The sequence below is a fragment of the Balaenoptera borealis genome, assembly GCF_965194805.1.
Source record: "Balaenoptera borealis genome assembly, chromosome: 6".
In the NCBI taxonomy this organism is placed as follows: Eukaryota; Metazoa; Chordata; class Mammalia; order Artiodactyla; family Balaenopteridae; genus Balaenoptera; species Balaenoptera borealis.
The window spans coordinates 20,743,776-20,768,945 of record NC_138863.1 but is presented as its reverse complement, the minus strand read 5'-3'; the positions used below and the strand labels follow the sequence as shown (position 1 = coordinate 20,768,945).

At 47.3% G+C, this 25,170-nt stretch overlaps 1 protein-coding gene across 4 annotated transcripts in view; it reads left to right on the top strand.

Moving 5' to 3' along the window:
- The first annotated feature begins 2,863 nt into the window (after positions 1-2,863).
- The window catches only part of SMARCAL1 (SNF2 related chromatin remodeling annealing helicase 1), a 47,531-nt gene continuing 25,224 nt past the window's right edge, over positions 2,864-25,170 (top strand). For 2 of the 4 annotated variants that reach the window (XM_082397006.1, XM_082397008.1), the window contains exons 1-10: positions 2,864-3,082; positions 4,175-4,211; positions 4,606-5,474; positions 6,054-6,104; positions 9,556-9,798; positions 12,154-12,204; positions 16,751-16,937; positions 20,355-20,505; positions 22,128-22,286; positions 24,009-24,074. In XM_082397006.1, the coding sequence (XP_082253132.1) occupies positions 4,664-5,474; positions 6,054-6,104; positions 9,556-9,798; positions 12,154-12,204; positions 16,751-16,937; positions 20,355-20,505; positions 22,128-22,286; positions 24,009-24,074 (1,719 nt within the window). In that variant the 5' untranslated portion in view covers positions 2,864-3,082; positions 4,175-4,211; positions 4,606-4,663. The remainder of the gene's footprint in view (positions 3,083-4,174; positions 4,212-4,605; positions 5,475-6,053; positions 6,105-9,555; positions 9,799-12,153; positions 12,205-16,750; positions 16,938-20,354; positions 20,506-22,127; positions 22,287-24,008; positions 24,075-25,170) is intronic. The other 2 variants (XM_082397007.1, XM_082397005.1) reach the window with 2 other exon arrangements.

Here is a 25,170-nt window from a genome sequence, read left to right as displayed (position 1 = left end):
CCTCCAAATACTGTAATCTTTTGGAGGAACAGGAACAGGATCTTATTCATCTTTGGAATCCCTTGCAATTGTGTCTGCCAGATTTTTGGATTTCACAGACTAAATATAATTGGATATTTTTGAAAGAAAAACTACTTTTAATTTTCGTAAATAAAGGCATTTATGACATTCATCACTTTACTAAAGAAAAGTCAAACTTTAAAAAACTACTAGATGAACTCTCAAGTCATTTTTATGTAATTTTACGTAATTATATAAATCTTTTTAAAAATTAACTTTACAAGATGCCTATCACATTGTCCTGTTGTTTGTGTGAGTCTAAGGCAATCAGGTGACACTTCAAACCAGTTGGCACTGCCTAGCTGATTTGCATTCGGGAGCTTCAGCTGTGCGGTGTTTATTTGAAGGCCTTGCACGATGTTTTCACTTTTTTGCTTTAGCTGCCAGGAAGCCCTGAGTTAATTTGGAGCTCAGCTGCTACAACTAGCCTCTTCTCTCCCTGCATTCCTTGGCTCCGGCACTTTCCTCCAGGCCTTTAAACCTTTTCAATGAATGAATTTTTACTATAAGTTGCCTGAAGAACTTTGGAAGCATAGAAATTTAAACAAAAAAGCCTTGCATATAACAGTACTCAATAAACGGTGCTGTTGACAAAGCAGGTATGAACAATGAGTGGTATTTGATTAGTTTACTTTCTGAAGGCAAGGTGTTTTTTAACTGAATTCTTTTTTGTTTTTTTAACATCTTTATTGGAGTATAATTCTAATTTCCCATTCTTAGAATATTTGAATGTTTGAGCTAGAAAGGTAAGCACATCTTTCAGTTCAAATCCAGACTTCCCGAATTGGGATTTTGATCCCATGAACCCATAGGAATGCTAGAATCCAGGCTCCACTGGTGCACATGCCTTCTTAGCACACATCAAAGGGCAATATGTCATTCTACAGGCGAGCCAACTGAGCACAGCCAAGGGCAGTGACTGTCGTATGAATTGGTGGCAGACGTGGATGAAGTGCCCAGCACCCAGCTTTCTTAGCAAATTAGCTGAGTCGGCTGGGGAACAGAAAGGGCAGGGAAAGATGTTCATTCATTTCTGTTCACACTATAGAGTAGGAAATGGCTGCTGGGTGCAGAGAAATGAAGGACCTGAGAAGATTGACCTCAAATAATAGCCACATCCCTCTCCCATCTGTTCTGGGATTTCACAGTTCACTAAGTGCTTCTCCCGTATTTTCTCAATTTGATCCTCACCCCAAGAAGATTTAGCAAGGTGATACTGTTTTCTCATCCTAACTTTACAGATGAGAACTTAGAGGCATGGTCATGTGTTGATGTGGCCAATAAAAGGGGTGGAGCTGAGATTTGAACACTATCTAGTGCTGAACTTCACTCAAGGCCTATAGCCAGGCCAATGTTTTTGTCATTTAAAAAACCAACCCGGGGCTTCCCTGGTGGTGCAGTGGTTGAGAATCTGCCTGCTAATGCAGGGGACACGGGTTCGAGCCCTGGTCTGGGAAGATCCCACATGCCGCGGAGCAACTGGGCCTGTGAGCCACAACTACTGAGCCTGTGCGTCTGGAGCCTGTGCTCCGCAACAAGAGAGGCCGCGATAGTGAGAGGCCCGCGCACCGCGATGAAGAGTGGCCCCCGCTTGTCGCAACTAGAGAAAGCCCTCGCACAGAAACGAAGACCCAACACAGCCAAAAATAAAAATAAATTAATTAATTAATTAAAAAAAAAAACAACCCGATTTACTGTTTCAAAAGTCACACAAGTTCTATATGATTATTATAAGAAAATTCAAATAATTCAGAAAAATATAGATTAAAAAGGAGAGGAGTGTATCCCATCCTCCCCTGTTGCTGAACTATGAGTTTACATGCATTGATAGGTAGGGATTTTTTTTTTTTTTAATGGATCAAACTATACACATTGATGTGCTTTGTTTTTCTTAACAATACATCTTGGCCATTTTTCCAAATCCTTAAGTAGAGATCTACCTCTTTGTTTTTAAATGAGCCATGTTTGAAAATAGAATAGCAACATTTATGTGAATACTGATGACAGGGAAATATTATATCTACCACCAATATTTAATAGTGGAGTTGATTATGGAATGGAAAGGGTGTTGGTGCTCAGAAATGGGGTAAACTGACTCTGATAGTGTCAGCTTACTAATTTTCTCTCAAAAGTGTGGGCTCCAGAGTCAGAATCACAAATAGGCTAATAAGGCTTTGAAAAAGTTATCCAGTAGCTGCTCAGTTTTCCCATCTGTAAAAGGGGGATACAAATACTGTGTGTTCCTTAAGGTTGTAGGGAGGATTAAATGAGATAATTCACATTAAATGCTCAGCACAATGACTGATGAAGACAGTGATGATGACAACAATGACAGTGACGACAATGCTAATTCTCTTTTGATCCAAGAAGGTCAGGTCGGGGTTGGAACAGCAGGTGGTGCTTAAATTGCAAGGTTACCTTTGGCTTGTCAAATCAAACTCTGTGTTACTACGATGTTGTACATTTTGCACAGCTCATATTGCTTCCTTCCTGGGTGCTAATAAAAATAAGGAAGAGCATGGAAAACAAAAAAACAAAAACCTCCGACAACTCCTGACAGCGTGACTCCAGTTTTGGAAACAACGACCCAGGCTTTCAGGATCCGGTGCTTGCTGAAACCTTTGAGGGACTCGAGGACTACAATTCCCAAGGTGCACGATTTCACCCCCGCCCACGGCGTTGCGTCTCCTAGTTCTCACCAGGCTCCGAGTTCAAACTACAAATCCCAGAAGGCCTTGCAGCACTGCTCGGGTCTTCCGTCTGAGGTCTTTCACTTTTTAAAGTGTAACTGGGGCCGCGTTGCCCTCTGGGAAGTGTAGTTCCTCGGGGAGCGACCCCACCACCAGCACTACCTCTGAGGCCCGGCTGCTGAAATAAGGCGAGCGAACTGGCAGCGCTCGAGTAACTGGGCCTAACCGGCCACCCGGAAGAGTAACCTGGCTCGGGAGGGCCCTGGAGACGCGCCTGGGTTCGGGGTCGGGCGCGAATGTGGCTCGCATTCTAGGTCTCACCGGGTGAGAAGGTAAGCTGGGAGAAAGGCAGCGGTGGCGGACGAGACCAAATGCCACCCTGGAGCAAGGAGTGGGCCAACGGAAAGGGTGAATCCAAGTGGAGATGATAGGGGTGGGAGTGGCGCTCCCATACTGCCAGATCGGGGAGAGGCGCGCCCCCAAAATGGGGTGGAACACAGGTCTCAGAACAAAGAAGAGGGGCGTCCATGTAGTGGGATGGCTTTATGGTTTGGGGCTGATCACTGGGACTTCATCCCATGGCGTCGTCTCCCCTGGCTAGTGGAGGCAGCGCACCTGGCCTTGGACCTGGAGAGTTTGGGGGCGCAGCAGAGCGCTGGTTGGAAAGTTAGGCAGGAGTGTTTTACCCGGGGAGCCTGAGAACTGCAGCCGAGCCCGGGAACGATGCCTTTCCCTAACCCCTTCTTAACTGCTGGTGGTTGGAGGAAGTGGAAGGTCTCTAGGGATCGATGTTTGGAGTTCCTGTCAAAGAGAGCCCCAGCAGGAAGGAAACCTTTTTACCCTGGGGAGCTTCTCAGAGGCCCCCCCACCTTATCATCATTATAAACATTACGTGGCGTTACATTGGGTAGCGACTCTTCAGTTCGAATCAAGCCAGAGAAATTGGTGTCCAGCGCCTGGGTCTAGAGTATTATAAAAGTGGCTCAGCTCATAGAAAAATGACCTAAGTAAATTAATTGGAAAAAAAAAAATCGGGATAGGGATACAAAACAGAACACATATAATAATCCTATTTTGTAATAAATCATCTGTCTTCCAAATATTATACATGACCTGTATCTATGGATATGGATAGAAAAAAATCAATTATACTGTATTCTAAACTATGAACAGTGGTTATTGATGGATACTGAGATTACAGATTAATTTTACTCTTTTCTTTACATCTTTATGTAGCGTCTGAATTTGTACAGTGAGCGTATTACTTTTTTTTTTGCTTATTTTTCCAGAAGAGTCACTCGTTGCTCTATGGTGGTGGGTTTGCCACCTGCAGATTGACTTGCCAGGAATGATAAAACGATGGTATTCGAGGGGTGAATTTAGTGTACAGTGTATGTGATGCTAAGCTTTTTTCCTTCTTCCAGGTCGGAAAGAGGCTGTTTGAGCAAGTGTCACGCCATGGTATGTGGTTGTTTTGGTCTATGTCAGTCTAATCCATTATCCTTTCTAGTTTGAAACGTCGCCCTTCTCATTATCTGATGGGTTTAGGTTGCACTATATAACTTTTTGGGATCTGATAACTCATGTTGGCTGGTGGATGAGAGGGAGAAAAATATTGCAGTTGAAATACCTTTTTGCCTTTGGATTTGATCGACCTTGCTTTTTACTTTTTGTCAGGGTCATGGTTTTTGGCATATGCTACCTACTATCTGTGTGGGTATGTGTTTAATTATAAAAGAAACTTTCATATATCCTTTGGCTCCTTGTGCATTTCCTGGGACAAAAGCTTGTTAAAATCAAGGTAAGCAAATACATACATTTAATGTTTATGTCAATATTGTTTTTCCTTTCTCAGCTTTTGCCAAGTTTCCGATTAAAGATTGACATTCCTGCATGAACATTTCCCTGTTAAAATGTCCTTGCCCCTTACAGAGGAGCAGAGGAAAAAAATTGAAGAGAATCGGCAAAAGGCTCTGGCCCGTAGAGCTGAGAAATTATTAGCAGAACAGCATCAGAACACAGTCTCGGGCTCCAACATTGCTGCCAAACCTTCCCAGTCCAAGCAGGGCCCTTCCAGACACCTCCACCAGGATCCTTCTAAGTCAGGGAGCCATGGTGTCGTTTTCAAGCAACAGAATCCCAGGAGTTCATCTGATGGTGATCAGAGACCTCAAAATTCCCACAGTTTTCAACTCAGCACCTCAGAGCAGGCAAAGGGGACATGGCAGAGGCAAGAAGAGATGCCCACAGCCTGCCCGGGCCACCGCCCACCAAATCAAGTGACTCTCGCTGGGATCTCCCCTCCCTTGGCAAACAGTCCTCCAGCGGTCTCCAGCGAACAGCTCTGGGGTTATGGGTTAGAGCAAGGTCAGATCCAGGCTTCACACGAGACCAAATCGACACCCTTTTTTAACACAACTCATGAGCCTTTGGCCAGAGCAAAGAATTTCCAGGAGACAGCAGCTTCTGCCTGTGGACAGCCTCCCAGGGATCCTGAATTCGAGGCCAGGATGGCAAGACCCTCCACCTCTGGGCAGAACGTTTCAGGGAGTGTGACGCCCAGGATAGAAGAAAGACTACAACAGAAATCAGGGACCCCACTCCACAAAGCAGCAGGCTCCCAGCAGGGAACATGCATAAAAATCGGTGATCGTTTCCAGGTGAAGATTGGGTACAACGAGGAGCTCATTGCAGTGTTCAAGAGTCTGCCCAGCAGACGTTACGGTAATGAGTCTTCCATCTAATTCTTTCAGGTATTTTTTCCTACTTCTAGAGTCTCTTTAAATCTAACAGTTTCTCATAAATATGAAGAGAGTGCATTGGCACATTATGTCCATCCAGTTGTTAAAAATGTTCTGTTTTAGCTCATGTTTCCTTTTATAATAGACGTTCCTTCAAACAGCTGCCATGCTTGGGGGCTGCCACATGGCCACATGGAGAATGGATGAATAGTTCCCCTGCCAGGTGCTTTGTATGCAGTGTAGCACTTAAGCCTAAAACAGTTTTTTGTGAGAAGTAGGTGTTATTTCCATTTTAAAGGCGATGGAACTGGCTCAGCCAGGTGACGTGGCCTGCTCAGGTTGCTTCTCGCAGAAGGGCAGAGCCAAAGCATTATCCTCATTTATATTTGCTGTTTGTCCTCTACGGGGATTTTGTACATCAGTAGGGGCTTTTCAGTCAACTGTTTTGAACTTAGCATTCATTCGTTCATTTAACAAACCCTTATTGAATGTCCAAGTACAGCTCATACCAGCAGTCATCAACCTTACTGTGGGCAAACCAGGTACTTCTGTTTCATTTCAGATCCTGCCACCAAGACGTGGAACTTCAGCATGACCGACTACGGTGCCCTAAGTAAGTAGGTGTGTGGTCCCCCCCTCATGCAGGGGGATGCTGGTATTGAAAAGTTCCTCGAGTAGCGGATATAGTCTGGCTTGTGGTTCAGATGGCTTTTGGGACGCCATCCCAGGGCTCCTCTTCCTTCTCCCCATGGTCAGCCTAATGAGGCAGGTCCTTGGGAGGAGGGCACCGGTCATGTTAACAGAAGCTAGCACTTACAGAACCTGCTACGTGCTAGGCTGTTCTAAGCCCCTTATCTATGCTACCTCTTTTATTCCTTATAACAACCATTTTACAGATGGGAAAACTGAGGTCCAGAGAGGCTCTGTAACTAACATAGGGTCACACAGCCAATCGGTTGTACAACTGGGATTCAAACCCAAGCCACCTGACTTCAGAGTGTATATTCCCACTGGACTGCAGGCGCCAGCCATGCCAGGCAGCTGTGCCGGCCCTGCTCCCAGGAACGGTAACCGTTCAGCAGACAACACAAACCCGAGAGTGCGGGGAGCGGGTGTTGCCCAGGCTGGCTCCAGCCAGTGTCATGTCTGGTGGTGGTCAGGGCCCCTGGGTGCGCACCACTCTGTCTTCTGAGATTTTGTTGACTGTCCTACACCAAGGTTTTTGTCACCTTGTCCTAGTGCCTGAAGCCTGCACCTCTGTTAGAGTCAGCCCTGAGTGTCTTCATCTCCCGTTCTACTCTTCCCTCCCAGCAGCCATTTCTATGCCCTCTCTGTCCCCAGCCAGTTCAAAAAGGGAAAAGCAGAGGATGCATGGTGAGGTTACTCCTCCACAGATTTGGGGCACGAGGTGGAATTCTCTGACATCACCAGTACAGTTTCTGGGGGTGATGGGACAGCTCCCTCCCTGCAGAACTTCCTGTTTCTCTCCTTGTCCTCTACCTCTTGAAATGTTTGACACTAGGTTTGGGGGAGCTCGCTTTTCCCATTATTTTGATCCATTTGTTAGGTGTTGTGGGGAGGAGAGCCAGTGCTCTGGGTTAACATTGTAGGTCTTGATACCTGGTGTTGTGTTATTGCTCGTGTTAAACCAGTGATTTCCACTGTTACGAAATTCTTTTCATGTCATGTCAATTTTTTTTTTTTTTTTTTTTGCTTTTCTTATATTTTTATATATGTATACAAAAGTAACCTACAGAGACTGTTTAAAAAGTCTCTGTTTTGTTTGTTTTGTCCTCTTTTTACTCCTGTCCTCTGACCACAAGGCATGGTGACTCAGATGACCAATGCTTTTGCAAATTCATTCAGGTTTTCTGTGCAGTATGGTTGTTTTTGGTAATGCTCCACGTATTTTTTTTTTTTTAACTGTTCATTGGGCACAAAATTCTGTCTATAGCTTTCAGGTGAATTTTGCTGATTAGGAATTGTTTAGCTCCTCTGTATCCTTCTCAATGTTTTGCATACTCAATCTGCTCTCTACCGAGATATACCTGGAACACTCTCCCAACAACTGTGGATTTGTGCCTTTACCCTTGTTTCTTAATTTTCGGATACTTGATGATTGCTGTGTCATCTTAGTAGATTATACTTTTTATTAATGCAACATATGAAGACTGTCAGTCTTTCTGTTATTTGTTTGGGTCCACCTCTGAATTTTGCCTTTTTAACCCTACCACACACTCACTGTAGGTCATGTGGGAAGTATGTCAATGTGCAAAGAAGAGAAACCAGCCATCCTCCCCTACCCCCATCTGTCCCCACTCACTTAACCACTGCCAGCATTTTAGTTTTGTTCCTTCCAGCCTTTTTTCCCCTATGCATTAAGATATACAATGTTTTCTATATGTAATGTAATCTGTATCTTGCCTTTTTCACTTAATGTTCCTGCATAAAGCACTTTTATTTTAATGATGCATGTTATACAGTTAATTCTGGGTGATGAAAATGTGCGTGTCCATTACTGAACCACTTTGACCTCCAAAAAAATGATTTCATACTTAATAGCATTTTTTGTCTTTTCCAAAATTTCTTCCAAAAAACAAACAAACTAATGGCTATATAACATTCTCCGTTGTAAGAATGTGTGATAGGGACTTCCCTGGTGGTCCAGTGGTTAAGACTCCACCTTCCAATGAAGGGGGCACGGGTTCGATCCCTGGTCAGGGAACTAAGATCCCACATGCTGCATGGCGCAACCAAAAAAAAAAAAAAAAAAAAGAATGTGTCATATACTGGGTAAATCATTTTCTTTTTGTTTAATATTAATTTGCTCCTAGTTTCCCCAGTATCAAAGCTGTAAGGAACACCTTTGTCTATAAATTTTTGTTTTTTCAACTTGTGTTAGTTGAGATAGATTCCTAGAAGTTGAATCATTTTGATCACTTTTTAGGGCTCTTGCCGTATATTGCCAAATTGTTTTCCAAAAGGTTTTATTCCTATCTGATATCTATTTTTCTAATCCTGCAAGTTCGATAAGTTAAAAATGGCTTTTTATTACTCTGATTGTTTGCGGAGTTGCACGTTTCTCCAAATGTCTATTAGTCATTTTCCCCCTTTTGAATTGGTTGCCTAACTTCTTATCTTATGTGGTCTTAGTATTTTTTTTTCCATTTATTTATTTATTTATTTATGGCTGTGTTGGGTCTCCGTTTCTGTGCGAGGGCTTTCTGTAGTTGCGGCGAGCGGGGGCCACTCTTCATCGCGGTGCGCAGGCCCCTCACTATCGCAGCCTCTCTTGTTGCGAGGCACAGGCTCCAGACGCGCAGGCTCAGTAGTTGTGGCTCACGGGCCCAGTTGCTCCGCGGCATGTGGGATCTTCCCGGACCAGGGCTCGAACCTGTTTCCCCTGCATTGGCAGGCAGATTCTCAACCACTGCACCACCAGGGAAGCCCAGTATTTTTTTTAAAGTATGAGCTCTGTTCATATTTCTTGAAAATATCTTTATTCACTATTTTTGCCTTTCGTTTCAGTTTGTGTTTTTTGACAGTTTAGCTCTATGTCGTCAAATCTATTAATCTATAAAATGCCTCAGTAGTAGAGAAAATAAGGGTCAACACTGTACATCTGTGGCCTGATGATCCTGTGTCTCCTTCCTTGTCCTCCCAGCGGTGGACAGAGCAGTGACCTGGGAACAGGGTTAAGGGGGTGACTTCTGGTGTGTTGACTTCCTTCGGTGGCTTCTCAGACATGGCCACAGAAATTATCTGATAAGTTTACCCATCCTGGTGAGATCCCTGTCCCCCGTGTTCATTTCTGAATTCTCAGTTTTTTAAATTGGGAAACCTAAGGAATAGAAGAGTTACATTCAGGAAATCCTGAAATACCTGAAGCCCCAATTAAAGCACACCTGCACACCTTCCGCATCTGACTACGCTTTTTCTCTCCTGCCTGCCCAGCGAACTTCCTCCTCACCCTGCCCCTGCCCTCCTCCTGTGCCTGCCTTAGCATGCCAGGGCCACGTAAAAGTCGCTCAGGTTGTCACCTCTGTCCTTTTCTTCTTCGGCAGTGAAAGCAGCCCAGCACCTCCAGGCTGTCACTCTGCAGCCTTTGGAAGGGGCCGAGGGCCACGTGGAGTCACCCTCTACTAGCAGCAGCGGCATTGCAACCCAGACCTGCCTTCCTGTAGCTCCGTCCCTTGCCTTTGTCAAAGGGCAGTGCGTCCTCATCTCCCGGGCCCGCTTTGAGGCAGACGTCAGCTATTCAGAAGACCTGATTGCGCTGTTTAAACAGATGGATTCCAGAAAATACGGCAAGTAGTCGGCCTCTGCCTGATTTCCAGGATGCAGAGTGGCCTGTGATCTCAGACTAGGGTGTTTTCCTCTCTTTAAATGTTCAGAAATAACTTTCTTGGTAGAGCCTTTCTAACCTCCTCCTCTTCCTGTAGAAAGATGCTCCCTAAATTGTTCCAGATTGTTGAACACATAGCGGGGCCTGCTTTGTCTTTAAAGGCCTCGCAAAGAGAAGACTCCTTCCCCAGTCACCTGGGCACTGTCTTCTTGGTAGAAGCAGGTCAGTTCCTGCTTCAGCCACTTAAACCCATTTAGTTTTATTTTGTCCTTAGTAGAGCTTGAAAAATAGGCACCTGCCATAAAAATAAATGCCTTTGGGTAGACTAAGCCAGTGGCTTTCAAACTTGAGCATGCCTCCGAACCACCTGGAGGGGTGGGTAAATCACAGATTGCCGACCACCACCCCCAGAATGAAAGCCGGTGCCTGGTTCCCACCCAGAGCTACTGATTTAATCGGCTTGAGGTGGGGCCTGGGCATTGGTGTTTGAAAAAAAATCTTCAGGTGAGTCTAATAATCAGCCAGGATTGGAAACCACCAGCTAAAGCAAAGCAGTTTTGCTTTATTTTTTGTGAGGTTCTTCAAAAGCTGCCACGTCAGAATAAAGAGCAGAAGAGTTCTGAACGCCTGGGTTTCTTTCTTAGCTTGGGCCGTGTTGTTTTACAAAACAGTGTGGCTTTTATGGATTTGTATTTCCATTCTTGAAATGGTTTTAGCATTTCCCTAGGCAAGTAGAAAGCAAACCTTTAAAACCTCCTGCCTTTGAGACATTATGTGCAGGCAGCATCACGGAGCAAACCTCTGTGGAATGACCTGCTCAGTGAGCTTTCATCAAGGTCGGGGGTTCCTTCAGGAGCCGGTGATGCTGGCTGTTGTGTTTTTATCCCTTAGATGGAGAGAGTTTTGACTGGTGAGAGCAGGCTGGTGAGTAGGGCTTAGGCACAATGTGCAGGGCCCAGCCTCAGTCCAGAGGGCATTGCCTCCCCTGGCCCCTCAGGTGTTCGTCTTCCGCTTGGGGTGGCCCTCAAAAGGCGAGTCCCGATGACCTGTGTCTTCTGACCTGTGGCCTTTGAAATCACACTCCTGACATGCTCTGCTGTTTGGGGAGGAATGAGAACAGTGAAAGTATTCACACCCAGCCCTGCCCAGGCCCTTAGACGTTAAAACACCATGATTGGATTTTTTTTTTGGGTGGGGTGGCCATAGCAATTATTCACAGACTTTCCCATTTGCTGCCCTGCCACTGCCAGGATCAAGCTCTTGTCAGAAAGGGTCTCCTGCACTACTCCCACATCAAGAGTAGACGGTCTGCTTTGGGTCTTTCTGTCAGATTACACCTGGGCCACCTTGCTTCTTTCCTCAAGTGGACTCAGAGTATCCATGATGCCTTTTCCCTAATTGCCTTGCTTCTTCAATGACCAGACAGAGAAGAATTCATTTTTGCTGCCCAGAAAGCACTTAACTGAGTTGAAGCTTGCTTGATTTTCTCAGAAGGTCGATTGGTAGGAAAACCTAAGTAATTAGTCAATGTTGGGTAGCCAGACGCTCACCCTGCTTAGTTAATATCATGTGTAGTTTATGCTACACCGTACTAATCAGAAGGTGGAATAATAATAATAATTTAGCATTGTTTACCTTTTTTTGAGTGCGTTGTTTGCCAGAAACTCTTTCATAAGCATTTTACGTTTAAATTTTATGTAATCCTCACAAGAACCCTGTGAGGCAGGGGCTGTAGGGTGCTCCTTTTTCAGATGTGGAACTGAGGCACAGGGAAGTTACATAACTTGCCCAAAGTCACACGTCCAGGAAGCGGCAGGCCTGGGATTTGAACATAGACTGTTTGACCACACTGACCACATGTAGCTTGTTTTCCATGTACAAAATGGAGCTGATAATGGTGCCCAGCTTATAACGTATTGAGGAACTGATGAGATGGTGCATATGAGTCTCTTGGCTCCGTGCCTGGCTTAAGGTAAGCAGTGAATAAGTGCAAGCTACAGTATTATCCCGACCTTGGAGATTCAGGGTTTTTCTGACTTGCTGGGCTGTCCCCAGTCCTGTGTCCGCATAGCTCCCTTTATCACCACGCTTACAGCCCAGTGCTATCTTCATGTCTGCTTGTCTTTCCTCCCTGAATTCTGTGAAAGCCTCGATTACTGGTACTCTCCATCTCTGTGTCCTCAGTGCCGGGCACAAGATCAGCCACATCACCCGAGGTTCCTGGGGGTTTGTGAGAGCAGGGAATGAATGAGTAAGTGTGGTGACATTGCAGGAGGGCAAGGTGTCATGTTTGCCTATTTGTTTCTTGTCATTGCAGATGTCAAGACCAGGAAGTGGAACTTTCTCCTGGAAGAGTACAGTAAACTAAGTGAGCTGACCACCTTGCTTGTTTTATATCATGCTGTTGTTAAGCCTTAATTATGTGCCTTAAATTTAATGTATTTTGAAAGAATCACCTCCTTCCTCCCCTCCACTGCGATAACTTCACACGCTTGCATACAGGACTAGTAAAGGTGAAGTTGGTCTCGGGCAGCCGTGTCCCTGTGCTCTGGGATGGCGGCTTTACAGCAGCCCAAGCAAGTACAAGGTCTCGTCTTCCATCAGGGTGAGGCGGTACTAGTCAAATTCTTGAGGCCTGTGAAACCTCACACCCATCATAGAAGTATTAGAAGTGAGGGTTTGTGGATTTTGGGAATCAGAGGCAAGCTAGGATTGCTGAGCTTAGATGGAAGCTACTTTAGATTCCCTCTAAGAACAGGCTCTCTCAGCTTACTTCTAGAACCAGATGGTCTGTGAAAGTTGGAGAGCCTTAGTGGTTACAGGCTTCCTCAAGGGCTGAGCTCTGCCAGAGGCAGAAGCCAAGGCCAGGGCGCATCAGCGTTTAATAAGCGCTTTGGAGTCTCACCAAGGGAAGGGCCATGTGTACAGATGTAACTACAAGAAGGGGAAGCCAGTTTGGGCTTATCATTTTTCTTCTCTGTGCTCTGCTTGGGTGGGGCAGTGAATGAATTCCAATATGCCGGAGAAAGGGGGTCGGGGTGTGGTCATAGCTCAGCCTGTCCTGGAATACCAGTGCGTTACTCATCTTCCAGACCGTCGATATTCTGCAGTGGGTGTGCAGCCGGCCCGATGGAGGTTCCTCCTGCTTGACCCCCTGAGAACTTTCTGGTACCAGGGTTCGGCCAGGAGAGACGTGCTCCAGCTCAGTGGGGCTGGGAGTGGGGACCCACATCATTGGCTGTCTTGCCCACCAGGCTAGGGCTTTAAGGAAGAGGCTCTCTTCCCTCTGTCTCCTCCTCATGTGACTTACTATGCAACGTCAGGTAGGTAATTCGATATTCTGGGTCCCGTGTGTCCCTTCAGTAAAAAACGGGGTGTTTAATCCATATTTGCCCTACTGACAGAAATTAAATATAAGGGAAGAGCTTTTGATTCCTTGAGGAAAGACTTGCTGCAAACTCAAGGTTAAGTTTGAATATGATGAGTTATTTAGTATCAGCAACCACTAGCTGAAGCAGGAAGGGTGGCTGACGTTGATCTGAGACCCCTTGGCTGCTGCTATTTGGAACTCGTGATTTAGAGCAGATTATTTGGCCAAAGCTGAATTTTTGATGAGCGGTAGGAGTGAGTTTTTCCCTCTCACCCCTTTGTCTTTCAACCACAGAAAGACATATAAATATGTGAGCTATAAAGGCTTTGACTTTTATGGAGCAACAAAAAGCAGGATATTTACAGCACTAGCAGATGAATGTAATGTTGAAAAACCATGACTTGCAACTTACATAGCGTTATATAATGGTTGCAAGTCTTGAGGGCCATAGATTCCTTGAAATATCTGCTGAAAACAATGGATTCTTCACCCAGAAAAATGCACATAACAGCCACACATAAGATTTTGCCTTTGATATTAATAATTCCATGGGTCTGGAGTTAAGAATTCTAGAGTCAAGAGTTCATAGAATATAAGACTGATTCTCCCCATCTCATAGATTGGGAAAAATTTGGACCCAGAGAAGGAAAACAGTTGTTTTCCTTGTCGGGAGCCTTGTTAGGGTCACAGTGAAGTCTGACTAGAATTGCCATTTTGAGTTTGTGATGTGACCCACTAGGAAACTTAGAGGCCCCGGTCTATGACGTCAGAAGCCGAGGTGATGAGGCGCTGCAGGACACTGCCGTTCCCAGCTTACTTCCAGTTCCACTGTCAGCAGATTGTAAACCTGGGGAATTGGCACCTCTCTCCTCACCCCTAGGTCTCGCATGTGAAATCAGATCACTGACCTGAGCTAGTGACCGTGTGCGCATGAAACTAACTGAGAAATGACGGTGAGAACTGGGCGTGTGAGTGCCCACTGCTAATGTGGTGACTGCGGTCTCCAGGTCCGGCCAGCCGCAGAGCGATCCTCCTCCCTCTTTCCTAAGTGACTTGCTTCCTCCTGCCCGCAGTGAAACTGGCATGAGGCCTTCTGTTTCCCCCCTGCCTGTCACAGTCCAGAAGGGTTCTTCGTCCCCCTCAGTGATCTTGTCAGCTGCTATTTGAAAACGTTAGCATCTCTCTGCTGTGTGGCCCGGTAGCGTTCTGCCAGAGAGCTGTTGTACAGAAACACTTCTGTGTGACTCATGAAACCAGACTGCACGTTCCTGTCCTCTTCCAGCACAGGGAAGGGATAGCGGTGGGTCGCTGACAGCGAATGGAGGCTGTCTCAGAAACACACTCAGTTGGCTGGACCAGCAGCATGGGATATGGGGAGATACTAGTCGATAGGAAACAGAGTAGAAAGTGGGTATTTTTTCCTCTTGAGTGGCCGAAAGGACACAATGCTTACAAAGCCCTGTGTTTCACAGCAGCTGGATCGTTAGCCCTTCCTTAGCTTTCATCAGGTATTTGAGTGCTGAAGATCACTAGGATTAAAATGAAAATGGGTTCTGAAAGCACGTGGAGTGCTCAGTCTCCTGAAGTGTGCAGAAATCAGCACGCTCAGATTTAATTTGGAAACATGCAGTGTGTTTCTGCATCAATATGGACACTCTCTTTTATATTAAGCCATCAACCTTACCTAATTTCTCATCATGGTGATTCTGTTCATGCAAACTGTTTCCAGAAATAACTGATACCTATATTTAGGGAAAGAGAGAGATGGATTTAAATATACTGAAAAGGCAAGGCAATTTAAGGTGGCAGTAGATGGCTCAGCCCTCCATATTCACATCAGTATTTGCAATTGCCAATTGATGGTTGTGGCAGAAGACTTTTGGAATACCGTGTGACCATATGGAATAGAGAACTGACAACCTTAGAATTTCAAGTAATATCGGGTAGAGATGAAATAGACGCAAGTTCTCTATTTGATTCCTTCTCCTGGATTCCTGGAGAACCCAGTTAGCCCCTTGGTGGGTTGCTATGACTATCTCAGGGTGCCCCGAAAAGGTAAAAGATAAACAGCAATCAAGGATCTGTAAACAATGGTCACTCTCCTAACTCTTCTAATTAGATTTTTCAAGGGAAATGTTGAAAGGGAAGAACATCTTGAAAGCTACAACTGTAGGACAGCAGGCCGTGATTAGAAGTTTAATGATAATTCTACTCCCAGGGATTTCTAGGTCTATCCTCTTTTCTCTAACTTTTTAATTTTTAACTTGTCTTCTCCTGCTGTCCCCCACCCCCCAGAATTATGTTTTATTTATATCTCTGTTTTTTTTCTTCTTTTTCTGTTTCTCTATTGAATAAAGGGGGTTTTTTTTCCTCTTAATTTTAAAATCAGGTGAAGCTAAATTCCTTCAAAAAGAAAAATCAGTGAAATTGATTTTCTTTTACTTCCATATAGATCCAAGGTCATTTATTTTTCCCACCTGGGTTAAAGACTCTGACTAGAAGAGATTTCCCCATCCATTATATTGGGGTGTAGAACCAGCACACGTGGAAGGAAAGTAAAGACCCCTAAATATAAGCTTTAATTGAAGGAGAGTCATGGCCACCCTTAGTAATAGTTTAGACTCTAAGCTTAGCAGGGGTTGGTAAACTTGTTTTGTAAAGGGCCAGATAGTAAACATTTTAGGCTTCGTGGGCCATGCGGTCTCTGTCCCAGCGACTCAGGTCCACCATTATGGCATGAAAGCAGTAAACAACAGTCCATAAACAAATAGGCACCACTGTGTTCCAGTGAAACTTTATTTACCAGAACAGGTAATAGACTGATTTGCCCACAGTCCTTAGCTTGCCAATACCCGTAAAACTCACCTCTCTCGAGAGGAGATGCTTATTCCCTCATGGAAAAGGTCAAAAGTGTGCAGGGCCACGTGCATTGTTGTCAGTTGGTGGCCTTTGCATGGACTCTGCCCTTTGTTGTTGTTTGTAAATAGCACTACTGTCCTACTGATCTTTCTTGGAAATACCTAACAGCTTCTCTGCATAGACCACAGTGTCTTGCCTGTTGACAGCATATAGCTTAAAGTTCTCCATCTTCTCAAACATTGAAACCAGAATAAAACATAAGGAGATTAGAAACAAGGCAAGATTTATTCATTTTAGGCCTTGCTTTTCCTGGGCTGATTTTTGAAGAATATGGGTCCTTACTTATTGAATGGGAATACTAAGATAATTTTTTAAATGACTTGAGGTTAGAAATAGATCGGTCACAAGAACACTTTAGTTCTTTCCGGTGTTTGTGTAGTGTAGTGAAGATCAATTTTGCATTACTGAGTGCCCTCTTGTTTGCAGACACTAGGAATAGAGAGGGAAAACTGGTTCTCTGCCATGCATCTGTCTGCACCCAGTTTTCTCTCCAGTTACTTTTCGGAGAAGATGGCATGCAGCAGAATTCCAGCCATTGAACTTTGTATCTCAAAGCCCCTTCTTTTTCCCCCAGAAATCTTGCACATTAACGCTCTAATTCACACACCTCTGTTCTCCTTTCTAGTGGAAAGGGTGCGCTGCCTTCCACAAGTTCAGCTGGATCCTCTGCCCAAGACTCTCACCCTGGCTTTCGCCGCTCAGCTCCAGAAGACGTCTCTGTGTCCCGTGGCAGACATCCCTGAGGCAGACCTGTCCAGAGTGGATTCCAAGCTCGTGTCTAGCCTGCTGCCCTTTCAGAGAGTTGGAGTCAAGTAGGTTCTTCATCTGTCTTCCTCTTGCTCTCTCCTGCTCAGATTTATCGCTCACCACAGACTGGCTTCAGATGCTCCCTCTTTCATGAATGCTCTTTCACAGCCGTCTAGAAGCATCTGGGTATTAGCATTAAACAGCCCAGGTGTGCTGTCACCAAAGCCTGATTGTAACCACTGATTTCAAATTCCATAAGTTAATTAGGAATTGCATTCCTAATTAACTAGTATTGCAAGTGTGCAGAAACCCAACTCAGAGTAGTGTAAGAAAAGAGATTTCTCATTGCGTGTAATAGAAAGCCCAGGGTCTCTAAAGAGCTCATCAGGACTCTGTGCCCCTCTCAGCTCTGCTTTCTTCTTAGTTTGCTTTGTTCTCAGCCAGGTGCTCCTCCAGTGTGGCAGCGGGGGCAGCCAGGGGCTTCCGTTTTGCACCCATCGGTTCTGCAGCCCAGCGGAAGCACCTCTTTTCTAGTGGGTCCCACACTGAAATATCTGAAATTTGGTGCTGACGCTTGAGCTGGTCAGTCACTGTGTCCTGGGGGCCTCGGAGGTCTTCCTGGTAAGACCAGGTGACAGGCCCATCCCTGGAGCGAAAGGGTAGGGCCTGCCCCACCCCAGTTACTTGGACTGAGAGTGTAAAGTGGTGGTTTTCCAAAAGAAAGTGCTCTTATTATATTGATAGAAAGAAAAAAGATAAGCCCGCGTCCTGACCTGTCCCTTTTTCCAGAGTTTCTTAGGAGAAACAAAATGACAGGTTTGCCCCAGAATTTGCCTTCTAGTAGAAAGATGGGAGGTGGAGGAGAGGGAAGAGGCTGTCTTGAGACTCCGTGTAGCAATAATAAGAGCTAGATCTGATGTCAGGCCGTGTGGTTGGAGATAGAGCCCCATGCAAAGGAAGGCCCTACATTGTCAATGGACATGGCCCACGAAGGCAGCCTGCCCGCGTGCAGCCCACTTGTGGTGTTTTGGTTAAAGCTTGGCTGCTGTCTCTGTAGGATTTTGTTCTCCGGGTGCAGTTTGGGCACAGTGGGACCTCACTGCATCCCCACGGTCCCAGCTCTCCCCACACCCTTTTCTTCCTTTGCCTTCCAGCTGCCATCTCTCTTAGATAACGCACTTTGCCGTTTCTTTCATCTGTTGAGATGTCCTTTGGGCCTCGTTTTACCCAGGCTCAAGGTGGGTTTTCCCTTTCATCTTTCTTCCTCCGTCTCCTTCATTAATGCTGAGAGAGGTTGCCCACCCCCAGCTCCTGGACAGCCCCCGTCTTTAGAATCCAGGTTCTTCATGGCTCCCCTGGAGATCCCTGGGCACATGCGGTGCACGCTGAGAGGTGGTGGGTGCGAGGCACCCCGGGGTATGTACATCAGAGCCAGAGCACAGCCAGCTGTTTCCATCTTTTTCTCTATGGCTCTGAAACTGCTAATGGTACTTGCAGCCTTTCTTCAAAACTTTGCATTAATTCCAGTTTTTAACTTTCATTCCCTGAAGTGGAGGAGTTTGGTATTAAGGGAAGGGCTGTCAATTCCACGTTTTTGTTTTGTTTTTTATGTAAGTACTACAACTGGAAACTCATTTAAATGTACATTTAAATGTACAGAGCAAAATCTCTTAGATAGATATCAGCCTGCTCTAATATCTAAACGGTTCCTTTTAATAGAGGAGTGAGTTGAGACCAAGGAAAACAGTCCTCTGTCTAAAGCTGCTCAGTTTCCAAAAGTGGAATTGGGGCTGAAATCCTATCTTCTGATGATGAGCGCAGCGTCTTTTGTGTAATACCAAACTACACTGTCGAAAACGGCATTCAGCTGTGTGATTGTCTCTCTATTATCCAGGCGACATCTTTGTTCTCAGTTGTGATCACTTTGTTCCTTAGTTGGACTACCTCAAGGCAGAGTAAAAGGAAACGCTGTGAAATTCAAGCATCTGTTCTGCTTTGGGAATGACCAGGTGGATGAAGCCGTGCAGACATTGTAAATGGTAGCGATGCCTTGGAGGCTGAAACAAAAGGCCCTCCCTGGTTTGTTGCATAGGTGCCCCTGGTCATCCTGACCACCAGTTTTGTAAATCAGAAAGTAATGTAAAAAAAATAAGTCTTTTATACTTGTCTCTCCGCATGCGTCTGTCTGAGTTGATCCCGGAAATGGTCCGGAAGATTTCACCAAGGTCGGCATGACGAGGGGAGGGTGGGCTCCCTTCCCCCCCATTGCAGGAGTCTGGTGGCCACGGCCAGGGGGGTGGGGAGGGGGCACCACCTCTCAACCGGTGGGCCGTGTGGCAGCTGGGAGGACAGAGAAGTGCCAGGACCACGACAGGACACTCGTTGTCTGCTGAGCCTGGGTGTCCTGGGCTCACGCCACCCGCAGACCCGCTGCTCACTTTCCCACCTTTGTTGGGCACTGGCTTCTGAAGGGCGGAAATGCCGTTTCCAGGCAATTCAGAAAGGCCATGTGCACCCCGGAATTCTTGTGGGCCATAGCAGCTGCTGGTCAGAAGAGGGGACATTCTCTGTCTTTTCTGGGTGAGAAGGAAAGGAGAAGAGCTAGTCGACTGGCTTATTATCAGGTTCCTGAGCAAATGATCAGTTCTTCAGGAATTCCGATGAAAGGGGAGTGGTGTTTGGAGCAGGAGACCAGGCATCTGGCACGGGGGATCCTTTTAGCTTTTCACTGATTCATATGCCAGTCAAGCAAGTCACCATCACTGTTTGTGTCTTGGTTATTTTTCTCCTTTGGGGGAATAATTGTTGTGAGGGAAGCACTTCCCCAGCACTTACGACGGCACCAAGCACTGTTTTAAGTGCTTTAAACATCATGAACCCCCGTAACACTCTCTGGGGTAGGCCTTGTCGTTATTCCACGTTACAGCGGAGGCACGAGGAGGTCAGATAACTTGCATAAAGGCACATGGCTCCCAGGTGGTGGAATTGGGATTCCAACCCAGGCCAGTCGGGCTCCGAAGGAGTAGAATAATAATTCCGTGCTTTATTCACAAACTGTAAGCAAGGGCTGCTGCCCTGGAGGGCTTGGGGACCCTGGAGGCTGCTAGGTAATGAGACACGTTGCTGAGGTCGGTGCTCCTCTTAGGCAGACACTCTTGCTCCATCCTTCTCTCTGGCCATCCTCCTTTTCTCCAACATTTTCTGTCTTTGCCAGCTTTATGCGTACAGAGTCCTGTCTGATCTGGAGAAAGCTGTTTTTCCACCCCACCGTCTCTTCTTTCTTCCCTTCCCAGCAGATCCCTCATGTGACAAGCGTGCCCCTCCCAGCCCCTCGTTAGGGACTGTTTCCCACGCTCTTCCTTTATATCCCCTGGGCCTCGCCCACACCAAGCGGCTGTGTGGCTTCACGTGGCAGCTCGAGGGCGGGTTAGCCGACGCCCTGGGAAGCCGCCGTGCTCTGTCCTGACCGTGTCTGCTTTCAGTTTTGCCATAGCGAAAAGAGGCCGCCTGCTGCTTGCTGATGACATGGGCCTGGGGAAGACCATCCAAGCCATCTGCATAGCCGCCTACTACCGGAAGGAGTGGCCGCTCCTGGTGGTGGTACCGTCATCTGTGCGCTTCACCTGGGAGCAGGTCAGCTCTCCTGGTGCCGTGATTTTAACGAGGAAGGCTTTCCTCAGTGTCAGAGTCATCAAACGGCAGTTTGGGGACAGGACCTGGGGAGCTCGAAAGATCTGTCTCAGCTGAAGGAGGAAGGGAGCCTGCTGAGGCCAGGCTCCTGGTTTTCTGAGTTAGAATCAGGCTAGGCCTTTAGGGAGGAAGGGCAAGGCCTTACCAAGCTCAGACTTGCTTCCGTCTGTCAGTAGACGCTTCCTGAGCACCTCCGGTGCCCCTGCGAAGAACACCTTTCACCTCTGCCCCACTTAAGTTTCAAAATAGTTTTACTTCCTTTATTTCCCTTCATCCTTAAACAGCCGTGTGCAGCAGGCACAAGATATTAACCCCATTGACAGATGAGAAAACTGCCTCTCCAAGAGGTTAAGCACCATGCTTACTGCTAGTGAGGAACGGTTCCGGGGCCTTGAGGTCGCACCTCCTGACTTTGGGCTCAGGGCCCACACCGGTAGCAGGTGGTGTGGGCAGGAGGTTCACAGTCTACCGGGCACCTTTATGGCAGAAAAACCTGACATGGCCATTGTATTATCACTCAGCTGTGAGCTTTGTCTCCCGTAAATCCAAGGATCAGAGCGGTCCCATGAAATGAATAAAACTCTACGTAAGCAAACTGGGTGAGGATGGAAGACGTGGTTCATCGGCCGTAGCTTTTCCCAGCTTCATGCTGCTCGAGCTGGCTGTCGGCTTCCTCATGCCGAGGCTGTTACTAAGCCCCCGTGAGCTGCTCTTGGGGAGGAGGCAGCTCTGCCTGCAGCCAGGGGGCCTGACGCCCAGACATGCCCTTCCAACCCAGGAGAAAGCAAAACTTAAAAAAAGTGCATATCGAAACAGTACCTCACTCTTTTCTTGTCCTTGTGATCTGAATTGTGCCAGAGCCTCTAGGAACTAACAGTTCAACACACGTTAGATTCCCACAGCACCCTTGGAAATTCTAGGGAAGAGCAGATGGTCAGATGCTTATCAGCAGGACAGAGCCTGGCCTAGCGCTCCCGGAGTCAGAATGGTGTCAGCCCAGGCTCACTGGGAGCACCCAGACCCCCGGCCAAGGACAGAGGCACCTGGTGGCCGTCCACTGGCTCCAGGTACTGGCTTTGGCTAGAGATGGCAAGATTTCTGGGGAAAGCAGGTGCCTTTGTAGAAAGCACTGAACCTTTTCATCATCGTCAGTGCCTTTGGCGTACCAGGCTCTGCTAAAAATTCCTTTATAAAATTCCTCTTGAAAAGAGTTGCATTCTTTCCTTGCAGAAACTTGTCATCTAGCTAGAGGTCACAGAGGTGGAATCCACAGACACCCCAAAGCAACTGCTAACAAGTGCTTGCTTACCGAGGAGGGAAGTGTCCCGTTAGTGGAAAGCGAAGGGGAGTGGGTGGGTGAGAGGAACAGGGCGGCGACGGTTGTTTGTGGGGACAAGGTTATGATGAATGCAGGAGGGCCGGGAGGGGAAGAGACCGAGTTTGTCTTCAGGGAGCGTTCACGTCGGTCCGCGTGGAGAGAGGCGGTGGGTGGGTTAGCGGGGCCACAGCTGGCAGCTGCCAGGCTGGATCGCCACTTGGTTTTTGTTCTCTCCTGTCACCCCCAGGCCTTCCGTCAGTGGCTGCCATCTCTGAGCCCAGACCACATCAATGTCGTGGTGACTGGGAAGGACCGCCTGACAGCTGGCTTGGTCAACATTGTCAGTTTTGATCTTCTGAGCAAGTTAGAAAAGCAGCTGAAACCCCCTTTTAGAGTTGTCATCATTGTAAGTGACTTGGCAAAGTCTTTAAGTACTTTATCTCTGGGGAAACTTTCTGCTCGAAAGCTCTAAGAATGTCCATGTCTGTAATCTCATGGAGCCTCACTAGGTTTCTAGGAGAGTAGAAATCACTGGCTTTATTTTGTAGGGATGTGATCTTTCATTTCTCTCAAATAGCGGTTCTCGACCCTGGCTATGTATTAGGATCTTCTGGGGCAGGGGCGGGCGCTTTTTGAAAAATTGTGGTTTACTAGGTCCGTGCTGGGGGTTTCTAGCCCACCTCTCCCCACGGTGGGTCATGATGGAGGCGAGCACGTGAACCCCCGACGGCCCGGGGCTCCAGGAGCTACAGCCTGGACAGCATGGGCTGTGCCTCCATCTGGTACCCTCCTGTCGGCGTGACTCAGACGTGCAATTCAAACAGTTAATAGATTTTCTTCCAGCTGATAAAAGGACGCTCCCTTCCTACCAAAATAAAGCAATTTTTACCCTAGTTGTTTTTTTTTAAAGCAGGCTTTAGAGTTTAGAGTCCTGCTCCCAGATGTGATGGTACATCTTTTAGCTGCCGCTTTCCTTCTTCTAACTCCTTTCGTACTCCAGAAGGAAAGTCTAGAGAGACTGGCTTCCAGCCTCCTCTGTCAGTACTCAGTGTGTCTACACGGCTCACAAATACAGCCCTGAAAACGAGTGAGTCTCTCCCATCCCCAGCCCCGTCCGGCCAGCTACCACCCCCAGTCCAGGTGACAGACGTCCCGGGGCGAAGCCTGCGGTAGATGGTTTCCAGGGGAAGCTTACCCTCGCTTTTCCTCTTGGCAGAACAGGGAAACCCAGTGCCTCTGGGTAACACGAAAGGTTTTTTATTCAAACGCGTGACTTGAAAAAGCCAGTGGTGTTTTCCTCCTCTAAAAATAGGATTCTCTACCTGCAGCGGCCTCCCAGATCTTGCTGCTCGTCTTGTCTAGTGCACGTCTCATCTAGAAGGAACGAAAGGAAGGGTTTTTAGAAAACTCTTTGAGGACCTCTGAGTCACTCGCGTCAACAAGACTGCAGTGGGGCCTCTGCCTCGGGTTTCCCGGCTGCGGGCTGACCGCGAGGGAGGCGCCTTCATCCATTGGCTCAGCTAGCCAGAGGTCGAAGGCAGCTCTGGGCCCTGCACAGGGCTGTGTACCGCGGGTGTGGAGCGAGCGGACAGCCCCTGGTCTCCGGGGAGCCGCAGTCCAGTGAGACAGACCGACACACACGCAGATCATTACAGTCCGTTCCGGGGCCTTCGGAGACGCGGGAGCCAGAGCCTGTGGGAGCTCAGAGAAGCGGGGGGGAGAAGGCGCGGGCTGGGCCGCAGAGCCTTGAGCCAGCTCGGGGCACACACGGGTCTCCAGCACACGGCGTTAGTGCTGTGCAGGGGGGCGGTGCAGCCTGATAAGATAGCAGAGCACCTTTCAGGGGTTTGTCCCGTGCCGCGTGCGAGGTGGGCAGGGCAGGAGAGTCGCCAGCCCCACTCTGCAAGTGGAAAACTGTCCCTGAGAGATGAAGCGACTTGCTCACAATGTCATAGAGAAGGTGCCCCAGAGCCTGGTCCTTGCCCAGGCCCCCAGCCGTCTCCTTGAAGGAGAAAGCACTAAGAGAGGCAGCTTCAGTGCGACGCCGTACCAGGGTCAAGCTTGACGTGGGCTCTCTCCGTCTACTCAGGATTTGGCCTTGTTCACTTACGTGACTGTTTCTTTTCAGGATGAATCTCACTTCCTCAAAAACATTAAGACTGCCCGCTGTCGTACAGCTGTGCCCCTCCTCAAGGTGAGTGCTGCTGAGGACAGACTTGGTGCCTGAGCCCACTCGGCACTGAGATCTGCTGTATTTTGCTCGGGCTGGACTGGTGTCCAAGGGGAGCAGGGGCCGCAAGTCCAGGGCTGCGGGCCGTGGATGTGACCTAGCATTGACTCAGGGCATCTCTGCTTAGGACTTCGGTACCAGATTCGTTTTTCTTCCTAACATCCTGCTGAGGAACTAGTGGTCAGTGCAGTCGTCTGTCCCTCAAAGATGAAGACCTGTTGAAGGACACAGGCCAGGTTGGAACTCACTCTGGACTGTCCTCGGGCTCCTCCTGGACAAGGCAGAGGGACAGCCTCCAGCAGCAGGTCCTCTAAACAGCCCTGGAGGGACTGCCTGTCTTCTACGTGCCTTGCGGGGCAAAGCTCTTATGGTGCAGAACCAGGCCGTGGGCATCAGCAAGAGGCGCCACAAAGCTGAGACCTGCTTTATAAATAAGATGATACCCTTTTCTGGGGCCGCCCTAAGGCTGTTTTGTTAGCAGGAAGGTCAGCCGTCCACATCCTTTTCTGGGGTGGTCTAACCTATGCCGAGCCTTTGGCTGCTTGAGTCCTTGTTTCAGAGCAGAAAGGGTGTGGGTGTGTGTGTGTGTGTGTCTGTGTGTGTGTGTACAGTGCAGCTTTGAATCTTTATCCAAAGGCATTCTATTCTGACCTGCAGTATAAGCTCCATGCTTTGTGTGGTACACACTTCGGTGTCTATATTTTATGTCCCAGCCCCTCCATCCCCAACAGAGGGAAGGCCCCCAAATTTCCTTCCGTCTGTTTGGGGTGAGCTTTTTCCTACTTCAGGGAAAAAAGTTGTACAATTTGAAAAGTAGTCTTTTCTCTCATAACAAGGTAGAAATATCTCACAGGTGACTTTGGGGGAATCTCCTTTGGTTTGTATGAACTGAGCAAACAAAAGTGCATGTTTATCTTGGGCCCTAGTAAAGTGGCCTTTGGGTTGCACCTGATTTTAAAACTGCAGCTTTTATTGCTTAAAAGAAGCTTTAAGTTGTACCTAAGCTAGGGAAAACAAATATACTACATGTTGGTGAAACTTAATAGCATTTGAAAATTAA